Source organism: Numida meleagris, chromosome 6 (genome assembly GCF_002078875.1).
Source record: "Numida meleagris isolate 19003 breed g44 Domestic line chromosome 6, NumMel1.0, whole genome shotgun sequence".
In the NCBI taxonomy this organism is placed as follows: Eukaryota; Metazoa; Chordata; class Aves; order Galliformes; family Numididae; genus Numida; species Numida meleagris.
Window position 1 is genome coordinate 1979651 of NC_034414.1, and position 17164 is coordinate 1996814.

The 17164-nt window shown below is 50.0% G+C and overlaps 1 protein-coding gene across 5 annotated transcripts; it reads left to right on the plus strand.

The window, feature by feature from the left end:
• Positions 12-16921, plus strand: DEAF1 (DEAF1, transcription factor). Of its 5 annotated transcripts, none has more exons than XM_021403481.1 (13): positions 13-981; positions 1533-1630; positions 1933-2062; positions 2913-3059; positions 4099-4238; positions 4540-4605; positions 5429-5555; positions 6545-6673; positions 7378-7506; positions 9126-9376; positions 14311-14376; positions 14973-15073; positions 16151-16921. In XM_021403481.1, exons 1-12 carry the CDS (start codon positions 24-26, stop codon positions 15063-15065), a joined length of 2334 nt encoding a protein of 777 aa, XP_021259156.1. In that variant the 5' UTR covers positions 13-23; the 3' UTR covers positions 15066-15073; positions 16151-16921. The 5 variants fall into 5 exon arrangements, 4 of the variants coding, with proteins under 4 accessions (XP_021259156.1, XP_021259155.1, XP_021259153.1 ...); XM_021403480.1 differs by having other exon boundaries at positions 14-981; positions 14970-15073; XM_021403478.1 differs by having other exon boundaries at positions 15-981; positions 14973-15059.

Sequence of the window (17164 nt, forward strand, 5' to 3'; positions counted from 1 at the left end):
GCTCACCTCTCCCGGCGGCCGCCATGCCGGCTCCCCTCCCCCGCCGCCCTCCAGTCCTCCAGCATCCATCCCGGCAGCCCCCGCGCCGCGGCCGTTCGTTTCGTGCAGCCCCGCCCCTCTCCCTTCGGGTGCGATCGGAGCGCTCGGCCCGGTTCGGTCGCTTTCGGGCGGTTTCGGGCAGCGCCCGTTCGGGCGCCGCCGCCGATCGGGAGGGCGAAAGGGAATATTCGGACGCGCTCGGAAAAGGTTCGGCACATCTCGGCCACCGCCTCACCCGCCTTCGGGCGGGATCGGAAAACACTCGAGCGGACTCGGGATTCTTCGACCCCGCGGGCCGGACCGCTCGGGGACTCGGCCCTGTTCGGGCGGGCTCGGGAGCTGTCAGGTATCGCTTCGGGCCGCGCCGCCAAGGCCTCGGCCGCGTCCCGCGCTGCGATTGGCCGCCGGCAGGAAGCGCGGGCCCGGCGCCTCGGGAGCCGCCGAGCCCCTTCGGACGAGGCCTGAAAAAGGACTCGGGACACTTCGGGCCGCATCGGAAACGCTCGATTCCGCCCGGGAAGCGCACTCGGAAACGCTCGGCACCGCTCGGCGGGAGAGCCCGAGCGGCCTCGGAGCACCGCCACAACCCCCCCCCCCCCTCCCCGCACCCCACCCGGCGGCGCTCGGGGGGGGGAGCGGCAGGGCTCGGGGCTGCTCGGGGCTGCTCGACCCCGCTCCCCCCCCCCGCCTCCCGCCGCCCCCGGCAGCCTCGCATGGAGGACGCCGACTCGGCGGCCAAGCGGCTGGGCTTAGCGGAGGCGGTGGCGGCCGCGGTGGCCGCGGCGGCGGCGGAACCCGAGCGGCAACAACCGCAAGGCTCGGAGGGGAAGGCGGAGCGGCGGGAGGAGGTGACGGCCGTGACCGTGATGGCGGCGGACGCCGAGCACATCGAGATGGGCGCCGAGCCGCTGCCCAGCGCCGACGAGGCCGCCGCGTTCGCAGGTCAGCGCGGGCCGCACTGCGCATGCGCCGCTCTCCACCAGCGCAGCCCGCGCTCCGCGCTGCCCGGGGCCGCCTCAGCGAGGGCGGGCTGCCCCAAGCGGCCTCGGCTTCCCGCCGCCCGCGTCTTTCACCACACGCCGTGAGGCGAGCGACGGCCCCTCCGCGACCGTCCGAAGCTATTGCGGCCCCGTGTGCAAAATTCCCGTTAAAAAGCCCTGTCAAAACGCAGCCACGCGTTGGTCGGTTTTTAGCTGGGCAAGGTGTGAGGCGTACCCTAAAAATTCCTCATAGTTCCCGTCTCCTGCTCGTTTCCCGCTTTAATAAAAAGCACCACGTTTTCCTCCAATAAACAGGAAATAAACATTTTCCCCTTAGTTAGAACCCCCGAGGCTAAGCCGTGCTCGACCCAAAGCCTAACAGAGGGCAGGAATCGCACTTGCCCTAAAAGTTTCCACAGAAAAATAAAACAAGACCCTGGACGGGAGGGAAGGAGGGAATGCACCTGTGCGGGGTTCGCTTTACTCCTGCTTCACTTCTCTCTTGCGTTTCAGAAGTCACCACGGTGACGGTGGCCAACGTCGGTGCCTCCGCAGACAACGTGTTCACGACGTCCGTGGCGAACGCTGCCTCCATTTCGGGACACGTGCTGGTAAGTCAGCCCTTGGTTCCAGCATTCCGTCGGCGTTCACTCAAAGCTGCAGGGCTTTGAGCCGCAGAACCGTCAGCTGGTGGACGTGCAGTGCTTCCCCCGTCTCTTGGGAGGCTTTTCCGTGCCTTTCCACCCGCAGGCACGCGCTCCGTAATGGAGTGAACGACCTGGAACGTGGAACCGTTGGCTGAAAGCTCAACAACGTACCTGGCGACCGCCGTCCCCACGTGTCTTTGGGGACCTTTGAGAAGATGGGCAGGAATACTAATGATTATTTTTTCTTTCCGTTCTTTCTTCTGTAGTCCGGGAGAACGGCCCTCCAAATTGGGGACAGCTTGAATACTGAGAAAGCCACTCTCATAGTGGTTCACACAGACGGCAGCATCGTAGAAACCACGGGGCTGAAGGGGCCATCAGCACCTCTCACACCAGGTATAAGGCAATCTGCTCTTGGAGCGTCCTTCTCCTGAGGAGCTGCTTCCTCTTCGCTTGCTTTGCGTGGCTGGAAATCCAAGCAGACATCGCGTGCAGAACATTGAAGTTTGCACTGTACACTCGCGTCCCCTCTTAACGTGCTGCTTTTTGCATTTCTTGGGAGTTGAATAATTTTTTTTCTTTTTTTTTGGTATATTTCATTTTCTCATTCGTTGCTCTAGTCTTTGCAAGTAAACTTACTGAAAAATCTTACCCTGCTCCTGGGCTGTTGCGTGCCTTTCTAACCCACCCCCAAAAGCAGATCGATTCTAGTATTGATAATAAAAGCCCGGAACTAGGAGGTGAATACCTGGTTTCTTTATGAAGGGCCCTGGAACACGGTTTTGTCCCCATTCTGGCCCTTTGCTGGTGTTTAATTGTCACTGTAGCTGGTGACTTTATCACCGAGGTTGTTCCCAGCTGCGTGGCAGTCCCCTTTCTGCCCACAAGATGGCACGACAAGCCTTGTGCAGGCGGTCACACATTGCACGTTGTCCTCTGGGAAGCCTAAGATCCAGCCGGCTGCAAGTTACAACCGGAGCGTTTAATGTGCTGTTAAAAGCGCGTTTCCTAACGTGCAAATCGCTCTGTTTCCAGTCATTTTCAGAATGGTACCTTATGTCAGACTTCTTGAGCCTGGCAGGGCGGATCCACGGCTCTAGCTTACATCAAGCATCTGTTCCAAACAATGTTGTTGTGGCACGCTGACCCCAGGATGAGTTTGGCCCAGCCAAACTGCACGTGAAGGTGTAGTCACTGTGCCTTTTGGTTGCTGTCACCTTCCTCCTTTTTTTCTTTTTTTCCAAAGGACCGCAATCTCCTCCTACCCCTTTAGCCACTGTCCAAGAAAAAACTGGAACCAAGTATAACTGGGACCCATCTGTGTACGACAACGAGCTCCCGGTGAGGTGTCGGAACATCAGTGGGATTCTGTACAAAAACAGACTCGGCTCAGGTAAAAAACAGCCTTCCTGTGTAAGGAGGATGGTTCCTTCTTCACTTTATGCAATTTCCTTTGAATCAGATTGCCTTCAGGGGCCAGTCATGAAGAAAATAAGGGTGGTTTCCTAGTCGGCGTAGTCCCATGGATAATATCGTTCTCTTCTGTTTTGCCCTTTAGCTTCCTCGCTCTTTATTCAGAGGCTTTTTATCTGTGTAAATGCAGCCTGCTGTGCAGTGAGTCTTCCCAGTAGTAGGCTGACTCTTCCAATGTTCTTTTTGCGGACCTCTGAGAAGCACACCGTTGTCTCTACAAAGCTCTGCAGAATCCCTGCTGGATTGGAAAGCAGAGAGCTTGTCTTCTAATGAGCCTCCTTAGCTGTCTTAGCCCCTCTCCTCGCATTTATCTCTGTGGGAAAGCTGAAGAAGCAGTTGCAGAAACTGTCAGCAAGCCTGACTGCACAGCGCAGCGTTTGCTTTGTGGAAAGAGAGAGTTTTCTCCGTGACCAGAAGGATTAGAAACCTAAGTGAAAATTATGGAAAGGTTTCAATTCGTGGTAGTTATCCAAGAAAGACTGTCCTACAGGTGGATGAGTAATACTTCCTAGCCTGTTGACACTGGTGAAGCACAAAATTGGAATTCACTGCGTGCACATTGTCACAGCCAGGCTAAGAAATGGGCATGGTTATCTTTAAGCGGTGGGAACAGCAGATTTGGTAGTTACTATAGATGACCTGCTGTTTTGCCCAGTGATTTCATAGAGTCACAGAATATCTTGAGTTAGAAGGGACCCCCAAGGGTCATCGAGTCCAGCTTGCCATCAGCCAGAGCCTGCAGAGACCCTTCCTGGGGCTGCTCTCCAGCCTTTGCCCTCTTACTCTGTACACAGAGCCCAGGGCTGCCCCGTTCTGGGAGCAGAATCTGGCACGTGCACGTGTTAAACTTCATGCAGCTCCCGATTGCCCAGCTCCTGTCAGTATTTTTTAGAAAAACAGAAAAATAATCCTTAGCCTTTACTAACGCATTTTCTTTTCTTCTTCTGATTTTAATACAGGAGGCCGGGGTAGGTGCATTAAGCAAGGGGACAACTGGTACAGCCCCACTGAATTTGAAGCTATGGCAGGACGAGCCAGCAGCAAAGACTGGAAGAGGAGCATCCGCTATGCTGGGAGGCCCTTGCAGTGCCTTATTCACGTAAGGTTGCATTTGTTTTCTCCTGTCTGCTGGAAGGGGCTGGTTAATTCTGGGCAGAATCTGCCTGGTACTGCAGTCCGAGCAGTGTGCAGAGCTGTGTGTGATGGTGTCCTGGGGTGACTGAGAAGCAGCTCATTGATTTGGTTGAGGGGAACTGCCTTTCTTTTATTGAGTAGGGCCCCCAGAAGGGAATTAATGTTTTTTTTTTTCCCTGGGAGCTGCCAGGATCTTTGAGCAGAGCGCAGTCCCGCTCTCTCTGCTTTTGGCATCCGATGCTGAACTTGTAATCTTCCAATTTCAGGATGGGATTTTAAATCCTCACGCCGCCTCTTGTACGTGCGCTGCCTGCTGTGACGACATGACTCTGGTGAGTTGTAGGTTTTATATCCATTAGTTTAAAAACAATTCATCAATCAAGCTGCCACGGCCATCTGTGAGCAGGTCAGGAGTGTCCTAGAAACACTGACAAGTACTGAGGCTGCAGCACGCTTGGTCCATGTTTCATACAGAAGTAAGATAGGGAACTGCTAGCGCTGCTGCATAGCAGCCTCCAGCGTTCATATCTGCCCCTCCCTAAAACTGGATAATTGCAGAATTTCTCTTTTTTTTTCTAAATAACGTAGTCATGTGAAACGCCTTCTGATGGATGTCAAAGCCAATTTGTGATTGGTGCTCAAATTCCACAATAATCGGTGCTGGAAAAAGAATGTTTTTATGAAGGATTAGTGTCACACCCCATGTGAAATCTGCGTTTCCATATTAGACTGCTTGCTTTTTTCAAAAGTGATGCCAGAGCCGTGAAAGCAGTGGTGTTTAGCTTCACCTCGAGCATTGTGTTGTACTGTCCTGCTGTGAACTGGATGGTTTCCTCGTTGTCTAGATCTGAAACTGCATGCTTCCCATCTTCTTTCACTCTTCTTTCTTTCCTTCAACCCCTTTGACCAGTAGTGAAGGATTTGCCCAGTTCTTGTCCTTTAATAACAGTGGGAAGAGGCTGAATCCGAGTGTAACTTTTTTATTCCCAGAATAGGCTTTTCGGTTTGCAGATCCAATAGAAACTTTTTGATCAATCCTTGCAGATTGGGAATACTTACTGCTTAATCTTAGCTGCATCTGGAGAGGTTGGAGTACACTGATATTCCCCTCAGAGGTGCCTCAGCTAATGTCTTTTCCTCTTCTTTTTCCCCTAGAGTGGACCTATTCGACTCTTTGTGCCCTATAAACGACGGAAAAAAGAAAACGAAATGTCTGCAAATCCAGTCAAGAAGGAATCCTCCAAAAATATCACCCTGCTTCCTGCCACGGCTGCTACCACGTGTAGGTTGTTTGCTCATGGTCAAAACTCCACAGTGGGTTTAGGGACAGCTCTTCACTAAAGGCAATTGAGAAATGTCCTTTTGTTTGAGGTTAGGTTGAGGGAAGGCTGGCTGCTTTCTGCTCTGCAGGAAATCCCCATTCTGTCCCCCGAGCTTGGGTTTTGTCCCTTGATATCTGGTGGGGCTGCGTGGTAAGATTTGTGCTGTTTCTTGAGATGCGTGGAAAAGCAGGCGTGAAGCAACAGTAATGAAATCCGCAGTCTGAAAGCCGTTAGTGAGGGAGGCAGGAGGTGAGGCTTTCATCTGCAGGCTCCTCTCTGGCGTTCAGGACTCGCTTTGTCACTCTGCGTTTTTGAAGTCAAACCGCCTGGGTGAGAACAGAAATTAATTTGGAGCAGGCCGGTCCAGCTCACAGGTTCCCTGTCACATTCACGTCCTCCCGCTCTCATCGCATCATCTGGACGGTAACACTACAAAGTGAGCTGAGGAGGAAGCAACAGGAATCATACAAAAAAGAACTGAGCGAGCCAAATGTAAGGTTAGATTACTAGCGACGGCAGGAAGAGAAATGCAGCAAGATTCTGCAGGGATTTTGTTGCTACCATCCCCCAAAACAGCTTTCATCTGTACTGCTTCGTTAACTTGTGCTGCTGGGAGGCTGCGTGCTTGCTTGTGCTAGCACTGGGAGAGAGCAGCCCTGCTTGTCTTGTTAGCAGCCACGTCTTCCCTCAGAAACAAAACCGTAGCCTCAGTGTCTCAGCGCTGAAGAGTTTGTAATAAATTAGGGCCAGCAATGCCTTCAGAAGCCGTGCAGGGCTTTTATTCCCAGTTTTGGTATTCGTGGCCTTAGAGGGGGGATCCCAACTTGGCTCTCACAGGCCACTAACTGATCTGTGAGTTCTGTGGCTTTGGGAACAGGGATCTCAGCAGCTAGGCAGCCAAAGCCTGAGCACTGAGCGCTGATTATGAAAGTGCTTCTGCTATTTCCAGTCACCGTGACTCCTTCTGGACAGATCACTACCTCCGGTGCTCTCACCTTTGACCGCGCGTCGACGGTGGAAGCCACAGCCATTATCTCAGAAAGCCCAGCCCAGGGGGATGTTTTCACTGGAGCCACTGGTAAGGATTGAGCTGCATGCCTGCTTGACATCCACGAGAAGGTAGGAAAAGAAAAGGCGTTGGGCGTCCCGCTGCTGTAGCAAGAAGCCCTTTGTATGCTGCATGAAGAATTTTAGTTTCTAAGAACTTGCGCAGAGGCTGTACGTAACTTGCCATCATTTCTTTGAAATGATTTTAGCAGCTTGGAATCTTTCACAAAATGAGTTCCAATGTTTTGTCCAGATTCTGCAGCTGCTAACGTATGCCTCTGTTGGTTTCTTTGGTTTTATGGTTATCTCTGTGGGGATAATCCTAAAATACCGCCCATAAATTTCAGCTCTTTCAGTCTAAGTCCTGCATGGGGCTGTGGGTTCTGCTGGGGTAGCTGAGAGAACCAGCACCCTCTGAGAACAGTAGCTTGGAGCCCTTGTGGTGTAAAATGAAGGTGTGTGAGGAGGTGTCTGGCAATAATCTTTGCAGAAGCCTTGAGATGTGAAAGCAGAGAGAGCTGCAATCAGCGCCCGGTTGCTTTGCTTGGCGCCCGTGTGAAATTACACTGCTGCTTCTCATTTGCAGCCTCTGGAATTACCACAGAGAATAGGAGCTCGAAGAAAATGTGAAAACAAACACAAAAAAAAAACCCGACCCAAAGGGGTGAAAGAAGTGTAAGACATGCCTGAAAACTGCGTCGTGGTGTGATTTATAGTGTCGTTGTTCTCCTGCAGTTCAGGATACCAACGTCCAGCAGCCGTGCCGGGTGGCTCACCCAGAACCTCACTACCCAAGTTACCAGGACAACTGTCAGATTTCCCCTTTTCCCGAAGCTGCGCTGCCGACATCTCATCCCAAAATCGGTATGCTTTGTGTCTGGCTGTTAGCAGAAGAAACTCTTGTGATCTTGCATCCGAAATCTTTGCAGCTCCCTGCCTTTCAGCAGGCTGCTGCTTCAAAGCTCTCGTCACCGCTTGGGTGCTGTGGGCAGGCACTTATTTAATCTTCCATCCAAGGAAACCATCTCCTTGCTTAGATTTAAAGCCAGATCCTAGGAGGGTCTCTAAAAACCTCCACATCCTTTACGAATCTGCTCATGTAAGGTGGAGGCAGTTGAGAGCAGGTTTGCTGTGTGCTCTCGTGTCTCATGTCAGTTTCCCACTGAAACTGGGTCTGCCACTGCACAGGGTCTCCCACAGGGTCTGCCCTGCTGCAGTCAGACAGACTCTGGAGTAAAAAAGATGATACAAGAAACAACGTGCAAATCACCCCTTATGTACTGAGTGGGGCAGGGTATGCTGATGATAACACAGGCCTCTCTTCAAATGGAATTAAATCACGTGAACTTAACGACCTTTCATTTCCTTATTGATTCAGAGCAGCGCGGTGCATTCCTGCTCTGTCCAGAATGCAGTCTTGTTGGTTTTAAGCCTTACTCAGCTCTCGATGCTATTAATTAAACATTGATTATTTTTCACCCCTGAAGCAAAGATCATTGCCTGTTCTTGGCTGATACATCTCTGCTAAAACGAGGGGTCGGAAGTCGTTCCTGTTAGATAAGTTATCAAACACCGTGCCGTGATAAATACTCTTCTGAAAACGCAGCGGAGGAAAACATCCCTCTGCAAACAGTTACTGATAAAAGGCTGATTTATCTTTTCTCGTATATGAGTGCAAATAGTTCTAGGCCAGTCATGGGAATGGAGCAAAATTACTGTTTTAATTAAGGGCTGCGGAGTGTAGAGTATCAGCTCACCTGTATGATGAACCTGCAGTGCTGACTGAAAACTGCGCCCATCCAGCACACAATGACCTGAAGTACAATGTGTTTTTGGAGACGACTTGTTCCCTCTCTCCAAATCTCTTGATCAGAAGGGGAGGAGCCAGGCTCCACCCCTCTTAGGCCTCATTTAAGGACTGGCTGATGCTGAGGAAGGGTCTTTTTCTGGAGATCCCTCCTTGGTGGGAGCTTTCCCCTGTGAACCCAGAATCTGCTCATACAGGTGAGCGATCTGCTTCCCTTCCCTTGTAGCACCTTGCTGTCGTGCTGGTCCTTCCACCTCTGTTGTAGCACCTTTTCCATTATGTTGGTCTTTCCGATCGTTGCACCAGATGACATATATTCCTGGAAATGTTATCTGATGTGAGCTTACTGCTGGGTTTCTTTAACATTCAGCCTCGTATCTGTGTCATTCTAGGTGATACACGAGAAAACAAGTGAAGGGGTCCAAAGAAAATACAGCAGTGGAGGTTTTCATTGTAGGAGCGTCCTAACTGGGAGTTTTGGGAACTGCACGTTCATGTCATACGTGCAGTTGGAAGTGATGACAACTGTCTTGGTTCTATCCCAGTCTTCAGCCGGGGTTATTCTAAGATCAGAGTTCAGGAAGCGTTAGGTGTGAACCTTGTAACAAAACAAACCGCTTTATGGAAACGCAGTGCCCTAATTCTTTGCATTTTATGATTGTTTCTTTGTGCTCAGTGTTGACCCCAATCCCTGCCCTATCGGTGCCCCCCCAGACCCCCACCAAAGCCATATCCCCGACGGTGGTGAACGGGCTGGAGGTGTCAGAACAGCGGAGCTGGCTCTACTTGGAAGAGATGGTCAACTCACTGCTCAACACGGCGCAGCAGCTCAAGTCTCTCATTGAGCAGGCCAAGCAGGCCAGCTCCTCCTTCCGCGAGGCCGCCGTCACGCAAGCCAAGATTCAAGCTGACGTGGAGAGAAAAGAGGTAATTATGCCAGGGGAGGTGAGATGGGGCATCTTTTTGGCAGAGTGCTGGAGGTCTTTTCCGACTTGAATGATTCTGTGGGTTGTAACTCGCTTTTTTCCACCGGGCATAGCTCTGGTGACCCTTATAAATTGTTTCTCAGTGTCTTGAGAGCAGAGGGAGGATAACCAGTAAAATTTAGAGGTGTCCTGCTGAGCATTGTACAAGCAAAGCTGATGTCTCCTATGTCCTGTGATAAGACTGTGAGGCCAGCTGGCATGACGAGAGTGTTGGCCTTTACCCAGCGGCCCTTTTCTCCTCTATAGGGAATTATCTGCAAAGTCTGCCCTGTTCTCCCTGCTTCTTTTCTCCTTTTTTAATGCATGGCAGAGGGCCTGGATTCCTCTTAACACCTAGCTCCATGCACAGCTGCATGCATTCCCCTTGTCCCACAGATCCCCAGCTGCTGCTGTGGCTTTGAGGGAGACTGGTGAGGGGAAATGTGCTGTGTGACTCCTGCCCTCCTTGACAGCCGAGGAGCTCCTTTTCCATGCACCACACTACTTGCTATATTATTGCTAACCTCAGCTTTCCACTGGATTCATAGGGGAGTGTGCAGCAAGAGGCCTTGGAGAAATGCGTGTGGGAAGATTTTGCTGAGAACCCTATGCCAGTCCCTGCAGCAGCTTTGATATTCTTTGCCACGTTGTCACTGCTAAACTCTTCTGTACGCTGCATCCCTCGTGCGAGACTGTGATACGCTGGGAGTCATTATCCCTTGCCTTCAACCTGGACAGAGTGGTTATTCATGCTGCTGTCCAGATTCGGGCTATCAGCTGCCAAAAGCTTTGTAGATCGTGGGACAGCACGGAATAGGAAGCTTTCTCAGTTTATAGAGGGACATCATACTTAGTTTGACTTCACTCTCTGCTCTTTTTCCAGCTTACGTGCTGTCTTCCCCTCTGTTTATCTGTACAGAGCTTTCTCGAACCAGTGTTTCAGAGCCCATCCCTCTCACCCTCTGATCCAAATCCAGCTCTCTTCGGTGTACATCTTCTTGCCTCAGAAACAGAGCTTAAAATCACTCCTGGGTAGTGATCTTGAAGTGCTGACTTCACAAGGCAAGGGTGAGCACGCGCATATTTCCAGAGGAAGTCCTTTTCCCAGTAACTACTGAATTCCTAATTACTCTCTTTGTGAGTCTTACCACTCTTATTTGGTAATGGGTTCCCCCAAGGTTGGTCACGGTGGTCGTTTTTGAACTGTCCAGCTAACAATTCTCAAGCTTGCTGCTGTGTGCCAGCAGCTGGGCAGTCCTGCAGGTAGCCATTCTAATCCATTCCAGCGAGTTCCCTGTTCTTTGAAAAATGAGTTCTCTGGGTACAAACCTGGCGTTGCAAGCAGTTACAGTAAATGCCAAATAATCTCCTGTGAGCTTTTGTGGTGGTCAGAGTTGTTTTTTCCAATTTCGTGAATGTTTCCATGGTTTGTAACAGAGGTCTCTTTGCCTTTTTTGTCTCCGGTCCAACCACTTCTTTTGTCAATTAAGTTGTATGAGAGGGGGAAGGAGGTGTCATCCTACCTTGCTGGACCCATTTAATAAGCAATTGTGCCAGCACGTTCCTACACATTTAGAATTGAAAGGTTGTATGGCTATATCTGAGCTGCAGAGCAAAAGCTTTACAACAGATTAAATTATAATAGAGCTGTAGACTCAGCTCTTCCTGGAAGAGTGACTGCATACAGAGCAGGATTAGTGAAATCTGTTAGTGGGAACAGGCTTGTTCCCGACTGGATACACAAACTTCAATGCCGTGACTATAAATAATATGTATGTTTAGTTTTCACAGCAGTGCAGAGTGGTCAGCATCCTGTCTCTTCAGGATCTGAGTTCAAGAGCTTTTGATCCTGTAACTGTCCGCATCCCTCCCTGCTAAGGAGCACAAGAGGGAGGCAGAGGGCTCAGGACAGCGCTGCCTTTACCCGCCCTTCAGAGGAAGTGTGCCTGAAGCTGTGCTCTCTAATGGCAGCATTAGGTGCTTGTGGGAGTTAGGGAGCTCTGAAACGTGCAAGGTAGGCTTTTTCCCCAAGCTTCTTAGAGCAGGGGAGGCATTCGTGCTGCCTGCAGGCTTCTGGTCTTATCTGTGAGGTCAAAGAGCAGGCATCACTCTTTGATTCCGCTCCTGCTTTCTAATGGTGTCATCCCGGGTGGATTAGGAACATTCCCCTTTTCTACAAGGTTTTGAAGGTGGAAATGCCCACATCAGAGAGTAGCTGCGGCAGGAAGGGGATTTGCTAAAAAGCAGCTTGACTGGCACCAACCAGTCAAGTCCTTGAAATATGGACAATTTGTAAGCCCCAAATCTACAGTTCCAACATTTGTGAGAATATCTCCTTTGCAATCATTTCTTTTAGAAGAGAACTATTCCTGGAGCCTAAGGAAGAGGCTGAAAAAAACCTCTCACGTTGCGTGTGCTGTCTGCAGCATCTCACGTGACTCTTGATGATGACAGCTCCTTAATTAACAAGCAGAGCCCTCACAGAGTTGGTTCAGACACGAAACTGACTCTGTTTGGGAAACGTGGATGCCATAAACCTTGTGGCTTCTGTGAGTAAACGTGCAGCTGGTGCTCAGCCTGCGTGTGGCTTTGTGCTGGGAGGGACACCAAGTGTGTCCATCGATCACATCGGTGTCATCTGGAAGTTCTGAGAAATGATGTCCTAAAAGAAAACCGAGCCATAAGCTCTCCAGCTCAGTGTTTATCTAAAATGCATCATTACACAAAATTAAAATATCAAAATACTCGTAGGCTTTATGGAATTGCAACATTTTGCGTGGGATTCACTAAGTACAGCTGCTGTGTCAGAACTCTGCACAGCTGTTGGGAGAGAGTTCTCCTCTACTGTAATTAAATAACTTGTAGATGAGGTTATTGGATTCTGCTGGGATTTTGGCTTTACGGCAGTTCTTAATTAAGGGAGAAAAAAACAATTAGGAGGAGAGTGAATGGGGCACTTAGGGTCTCTTGGAAGAGATGTTTGACCCCTTGCAGGATTGGCCCCAAAGGAGCAGAGCAAAGGCTGTACTTTACACAAAGATCTTTGGAAATCTCTCTTTTTTTTTTCTGAGAGTGCATGAAGCCATCATTTATATCAGATCAACTTTAGAAGCGGGGGAAACACATGAACCCCCCGAGTTCTGTGCCGCAGGACACAGCTGGAGGTTGCAGATCTTCAGGACATGTGTTAAACAGTGTTTCTGTATCAAGATAAAACATCAGGGTTGGAATCTGACAGGGGTTTGAATTGCAATTGTCCTCTTCTTGTGATGCAGCGATGCCTACGGAGCCCTGTCCATTTGAAAACAAGGAGAAAGATTAAATCTGTTAACAGCTGGGCCATCTGAATTATGTTCTTAGACAGATGAAAACAGTTCAGGGCTGGAGAGTATGAAATTAACCTAAAAAGGGTTTGGCACTTACGAAAAGTAGTTCTAGTAAGCAAGTAATGACTTGTATCCTTCAAAACAGCAGTGGAAATGGTTGAGAGCTGGGGTTTATCAGTTTCCTGGAGATGGTTTTGCAAGAAGTCTGTGCGTGTCTACCTTGATCGTCTCTGTTCTCACACCTTTCCCTTCTCCACAGTTTCTGGATGAAGTGACTTGTTCACACAGAGCTCTGAGGGCTCAGAGCTAAAAACTCTGGATCTGTGGCAGCTCTCCGAACTGGAATTCTGCATCTTCAGCCCAAGAGCCCCCTCCGTGCAGGCCTCACAGAGGGGCTGTAGCAGCTGGGTGTATTTATGCAGAGATTTTCAAGAGATGCCATCTCACACGTGCTTTGGCATCTGTACTTTCACTCTCCTCACCGAAAAGAGGTTTAAAAACACTGTGCAGTGCAGGTGTGCTGTCTTGCTAATGAGCTTGATCTTGCCTGTTTGTCTCACCGTGGTAGAGCCAGGTCATAGCTCTTGCAGTAGACAGCAAGAGGTTTCCCTGCCTACCTCCTCCATCTCCCCGGAGAGCTTTTTCATCTCAACTTTGTGTTGTGGTTACAGAAAGGTTCGGGAGGTTGCGATTTCACAGGAGAATAAATTCTGAGATGTCAGGTCATGGAGGCACTTAAATTAAGCCTTTAATCTCCTTACGTTTTGGGTCATATCACTCCTTGATAAACCTGCTTTGCCTGAAGGTGGGGATTTGTAACCAAGTGGGGGCCAGTTTTGGATTCCTTTGTTTGAGCACTTTGCCTCTCAGCAGCGCTGGCTGTTGAGCATGGCAGGACGAGGGGCAGGAGCACCGAGCTGGACTTGAACTGATTGGATCTGCAACACACCCAAAGTGTACTTCAAAATTCACCTTCAGAGGGCTGTTTAATGGATAAGCTGTCTGAAAGCCCTTTCATCTTTTCATCTTTTTCATTGAAAGGAAGAATAGTTATTATGCTTGATGTTGTTTCTGAAGTTTTGGGCATGTTAATTTTACCTGATATTTATTTTTCCTAACCCAATCCCGTATCTCCTGGGCTATTCCATCCGCCAGGATTCTCCCATGCCTGCTGGTGGATCAGGATCACAAGGCTGGACTCATAACTTTGTCCAGGAAGATGGCACGTGGCCCTGTTTCTTTGGCATTTGCCTTGGGTTTCCTTTGCTAACTTGTCACTGTCTCACATGGGATGCCGTTCTTTGTACACAGTTAAGCCACATGTCTTAAGATTGGATGGAGTAGGGTTGGAATAAATGCTGTACTTAATTGACAATTTGTCACCTTGTTACTCCTGGCTTCTTCGTCTGACTCCGCACTATGGCAGAGTCCCTGTCCTGCAAGGGAGGAGTGAGATTCCCTTTGGTCCTCACAGAACTGCGTGAACCCTCCGTACAGACCTTGCTTTTCAAGGCCTCGTTGCATCCTCTGGCTGTGAAATGACAAACTTGCTTTTATTTTTTCCTTGCAGCAATATCAGAACCAGTTATTTCAGCCAACAGAAGATGTGGATGGGAAAACAGAAATCATCATCAAGGTAAGCTCTGGATGACTCGTGTTTTATGAGGAGCCCTTTGTCTTGTTGCATTTAAAGGTCCACAAATGGTGTCTTCTGTGGCTGGCCTCATCTTCTGAGCCTTCCCTGGCAGGACAGGTGCTCTGCTCTGGCAAAGCGTGCCCTGTAGCCACATGTTCTCAGTCCCTAATGGCCACCTGAGGCACCTCCAAGAAACAGCAATGCAGATCCAGCTGGTGGGTCACTGCAGTGAGCTAGGAAACATAGTGGCACCGCAGCTCTGACGTGCTAATGATGTGTCAGGCACTTAATGAGCTGAGAACGGGATGTTCTGCAGAGTGCTTCTTTTTGTGAGAACTCAGTGAGATTGCCACCTAACGATACAGGTTGTGTTAATTGATGTCACCGGAGTAAGATTAAAGTGCTAGGTACAAAAACATCCTTTAAAAACCAGGTGTGATTTTCAGTCTCCGTATCCTCCCTCATCCTCGGGGCTGAAGTCCTGTGCTCCCTTTACAGTCTTCTTACTTTTACTCCTCTGCCTTCTGCTTCACCGCAGTTCCCCTCTGTTGCTGTTCCCTCTGATGTGGTCCCTTTGCTGCTTGTCTTCACAGCAGTCGTGTGTCAACTGTGGCCGCGAGGCAATGAATGAGTGCACGGGATGCCATAAAGTCAACTACTGCTCCACTTTCTGTCAGCGGAAGGTATAAGAGCGTCTGTGAGTTGCAGGCTGAGCCGTGCAGAGGGGACGGGTGACGCTGGGGTCGGCCTGTGTGTGGGCTGAGGGCACAGCACAGACAGGAATGTGCTGCGGAGTAGGGGGTTACCTGGGTCTGTGAGGCAGGATGCAATGCCGGGGTGGGTCAGACAGGTAAGGAACGGCCCCAAGATTTGCACACACCTTCTGAAAGAGGATGTCCAAGTGTGAATACAACCAGCAGTGAGGTGTGGACACCTCACTGTGGGGTGAGCTGGGTGGGAGGAGTGCTGTGCAAGCCCTCCCTGCTGCTCCCTGGAAAGCTGCACACTGCTCAGTACCTCCAATCCTGTGCCACTGAGGCCATAGTTCTCTTATTCCGTACGTTATTTGTGATGGCATGGATGGTGGGGTGAACTGAGACAAACTGCAGAACTTTAACATGGGAGGTGGAAACAGGTGTGAAGAAGAAGCTGCAAGGCTTTGGGTTTCTCATGGGTTCCTTACAAAGACCCTTGGCACCTTTTGCTGTAGAGGAGAGGATAATTTGGTTGAGCTACAGCTCTGTGACCTGTCCAGGTTCATTCTTTGTCAGCTGAATGGAGCAGCTGAAGGATTTTGACTGTTTCTTTGGCCTGTACCAGAGTGTAATAATGCCCGTCCCTGTACAGCAGGAAGGCTAAAATTTCAGAAGAAAGAGCGATTGCTTCTTGCAGATAAATGACAAAACCTGCCTGCTGTCCCCAAGCGTCTCAAAGACAGTAATTCCATCCCACTCTTCTGTCAGTACAGAACATGCTGGGAAACGTCACCCGAGTGGTCATGTGCTGGTTCCCCCCCTGAGGCAGCTTATAACTGCCCCATGAAGATTCAGCCTTTAAAGGGAGCCTATGGGTGAGAGGGAGAACAACTTCTTACACAGGCCAATAGTGATAAGACACGGGGGGGTGGTTTTAAACTCAAAGAGGGGAGGTAAAAGTTAGATGTGAGGAGGAAATTCTTTACTTAGAGGCCCTGGCCTGAGCTGCCCAGGGGAGCTGTTGGTGCCCCATCCCTGGGCTGTTTCTTCACGGCCTCTCCATATGCTCTTCCCCCCAGGACTGGAAGGAGCACCAGCACATCTGTGGTGAGGCCAACGCAGTGACGGTGCAGGCCGACGATGTGCACGTCACGGACAATGTGATGGAGAAGGTCTCAGTCTGAACACACCTACCTCTGACCCCATGGCAGGGCGGTGCAGCCGGCTGGATCGGCGGCCTGATGAGAACGGTCTGTCCTTTACGTACAAACTCATTTCTGAAAGACTTTTTCATAGTGTTTGCCTACTTCCAGTCCTACTGCAGACCTCTGGATAAAGCAGGGACTGAGAAATCCGGATCTGGAGGAGGCAAAGTGCAGCCTCCCACCCGGGAGCCTCCTCCAGCTTCAGGAAGCTTTGATTTTTGCCAGACTGAAACTTCCACTGTGTGGATAACGACAACCTCATCGTCTCTCTTGAGATGGATTTAGAACAGTTGCTGCAATTAGATTTGCTGTTGTTCTGTTTTCCCCATGCCTCCCTACCTCTTATCTGAAAAAAGGAATGATCCCTCATTTGGTTTATTTAATTGCCTTGAAAAAGTATGAACTCTTAATTTGCCTTCGGAAGGACATTTTTTTTGTTTTTTTTTTGTTTTGTTTTCTGTGTTTCCTCTGTGCTGGGGAAATTTGGAACACATTGGAGCTTCTGCACTTAAATACAAGTGGAAAAAATCACATCTTGTTCAATAAAATGCGATCAAAGCACAGTGTAACCCCGCAGCAGCACCTCTGCACGGACAAGTGCAGCATGTGAGGGGTGCAGCTGCAGGGAGTTGGGCTGTTTGCACAGAGAGGTGTTGGCTCTTAGTCTTTGCAGGATGTCAGCATGGATGTGACATGGCAACAGGCAGGAACGGCTCTCAGCACGGCAGCATTCCCTGTCTGCAGCTCTAAATCCGAGCAACCCCCAAGGAGGAGTGCACAGATAAGAGTTCTGGCCTCTTGCTGCTGCTTAGTAGCTCCTAATTAAAGCACTGGTGAGCATTAAGAGGTTATTGGCTTCATTCACTGCTCCAGAATGCTTTAATTAAT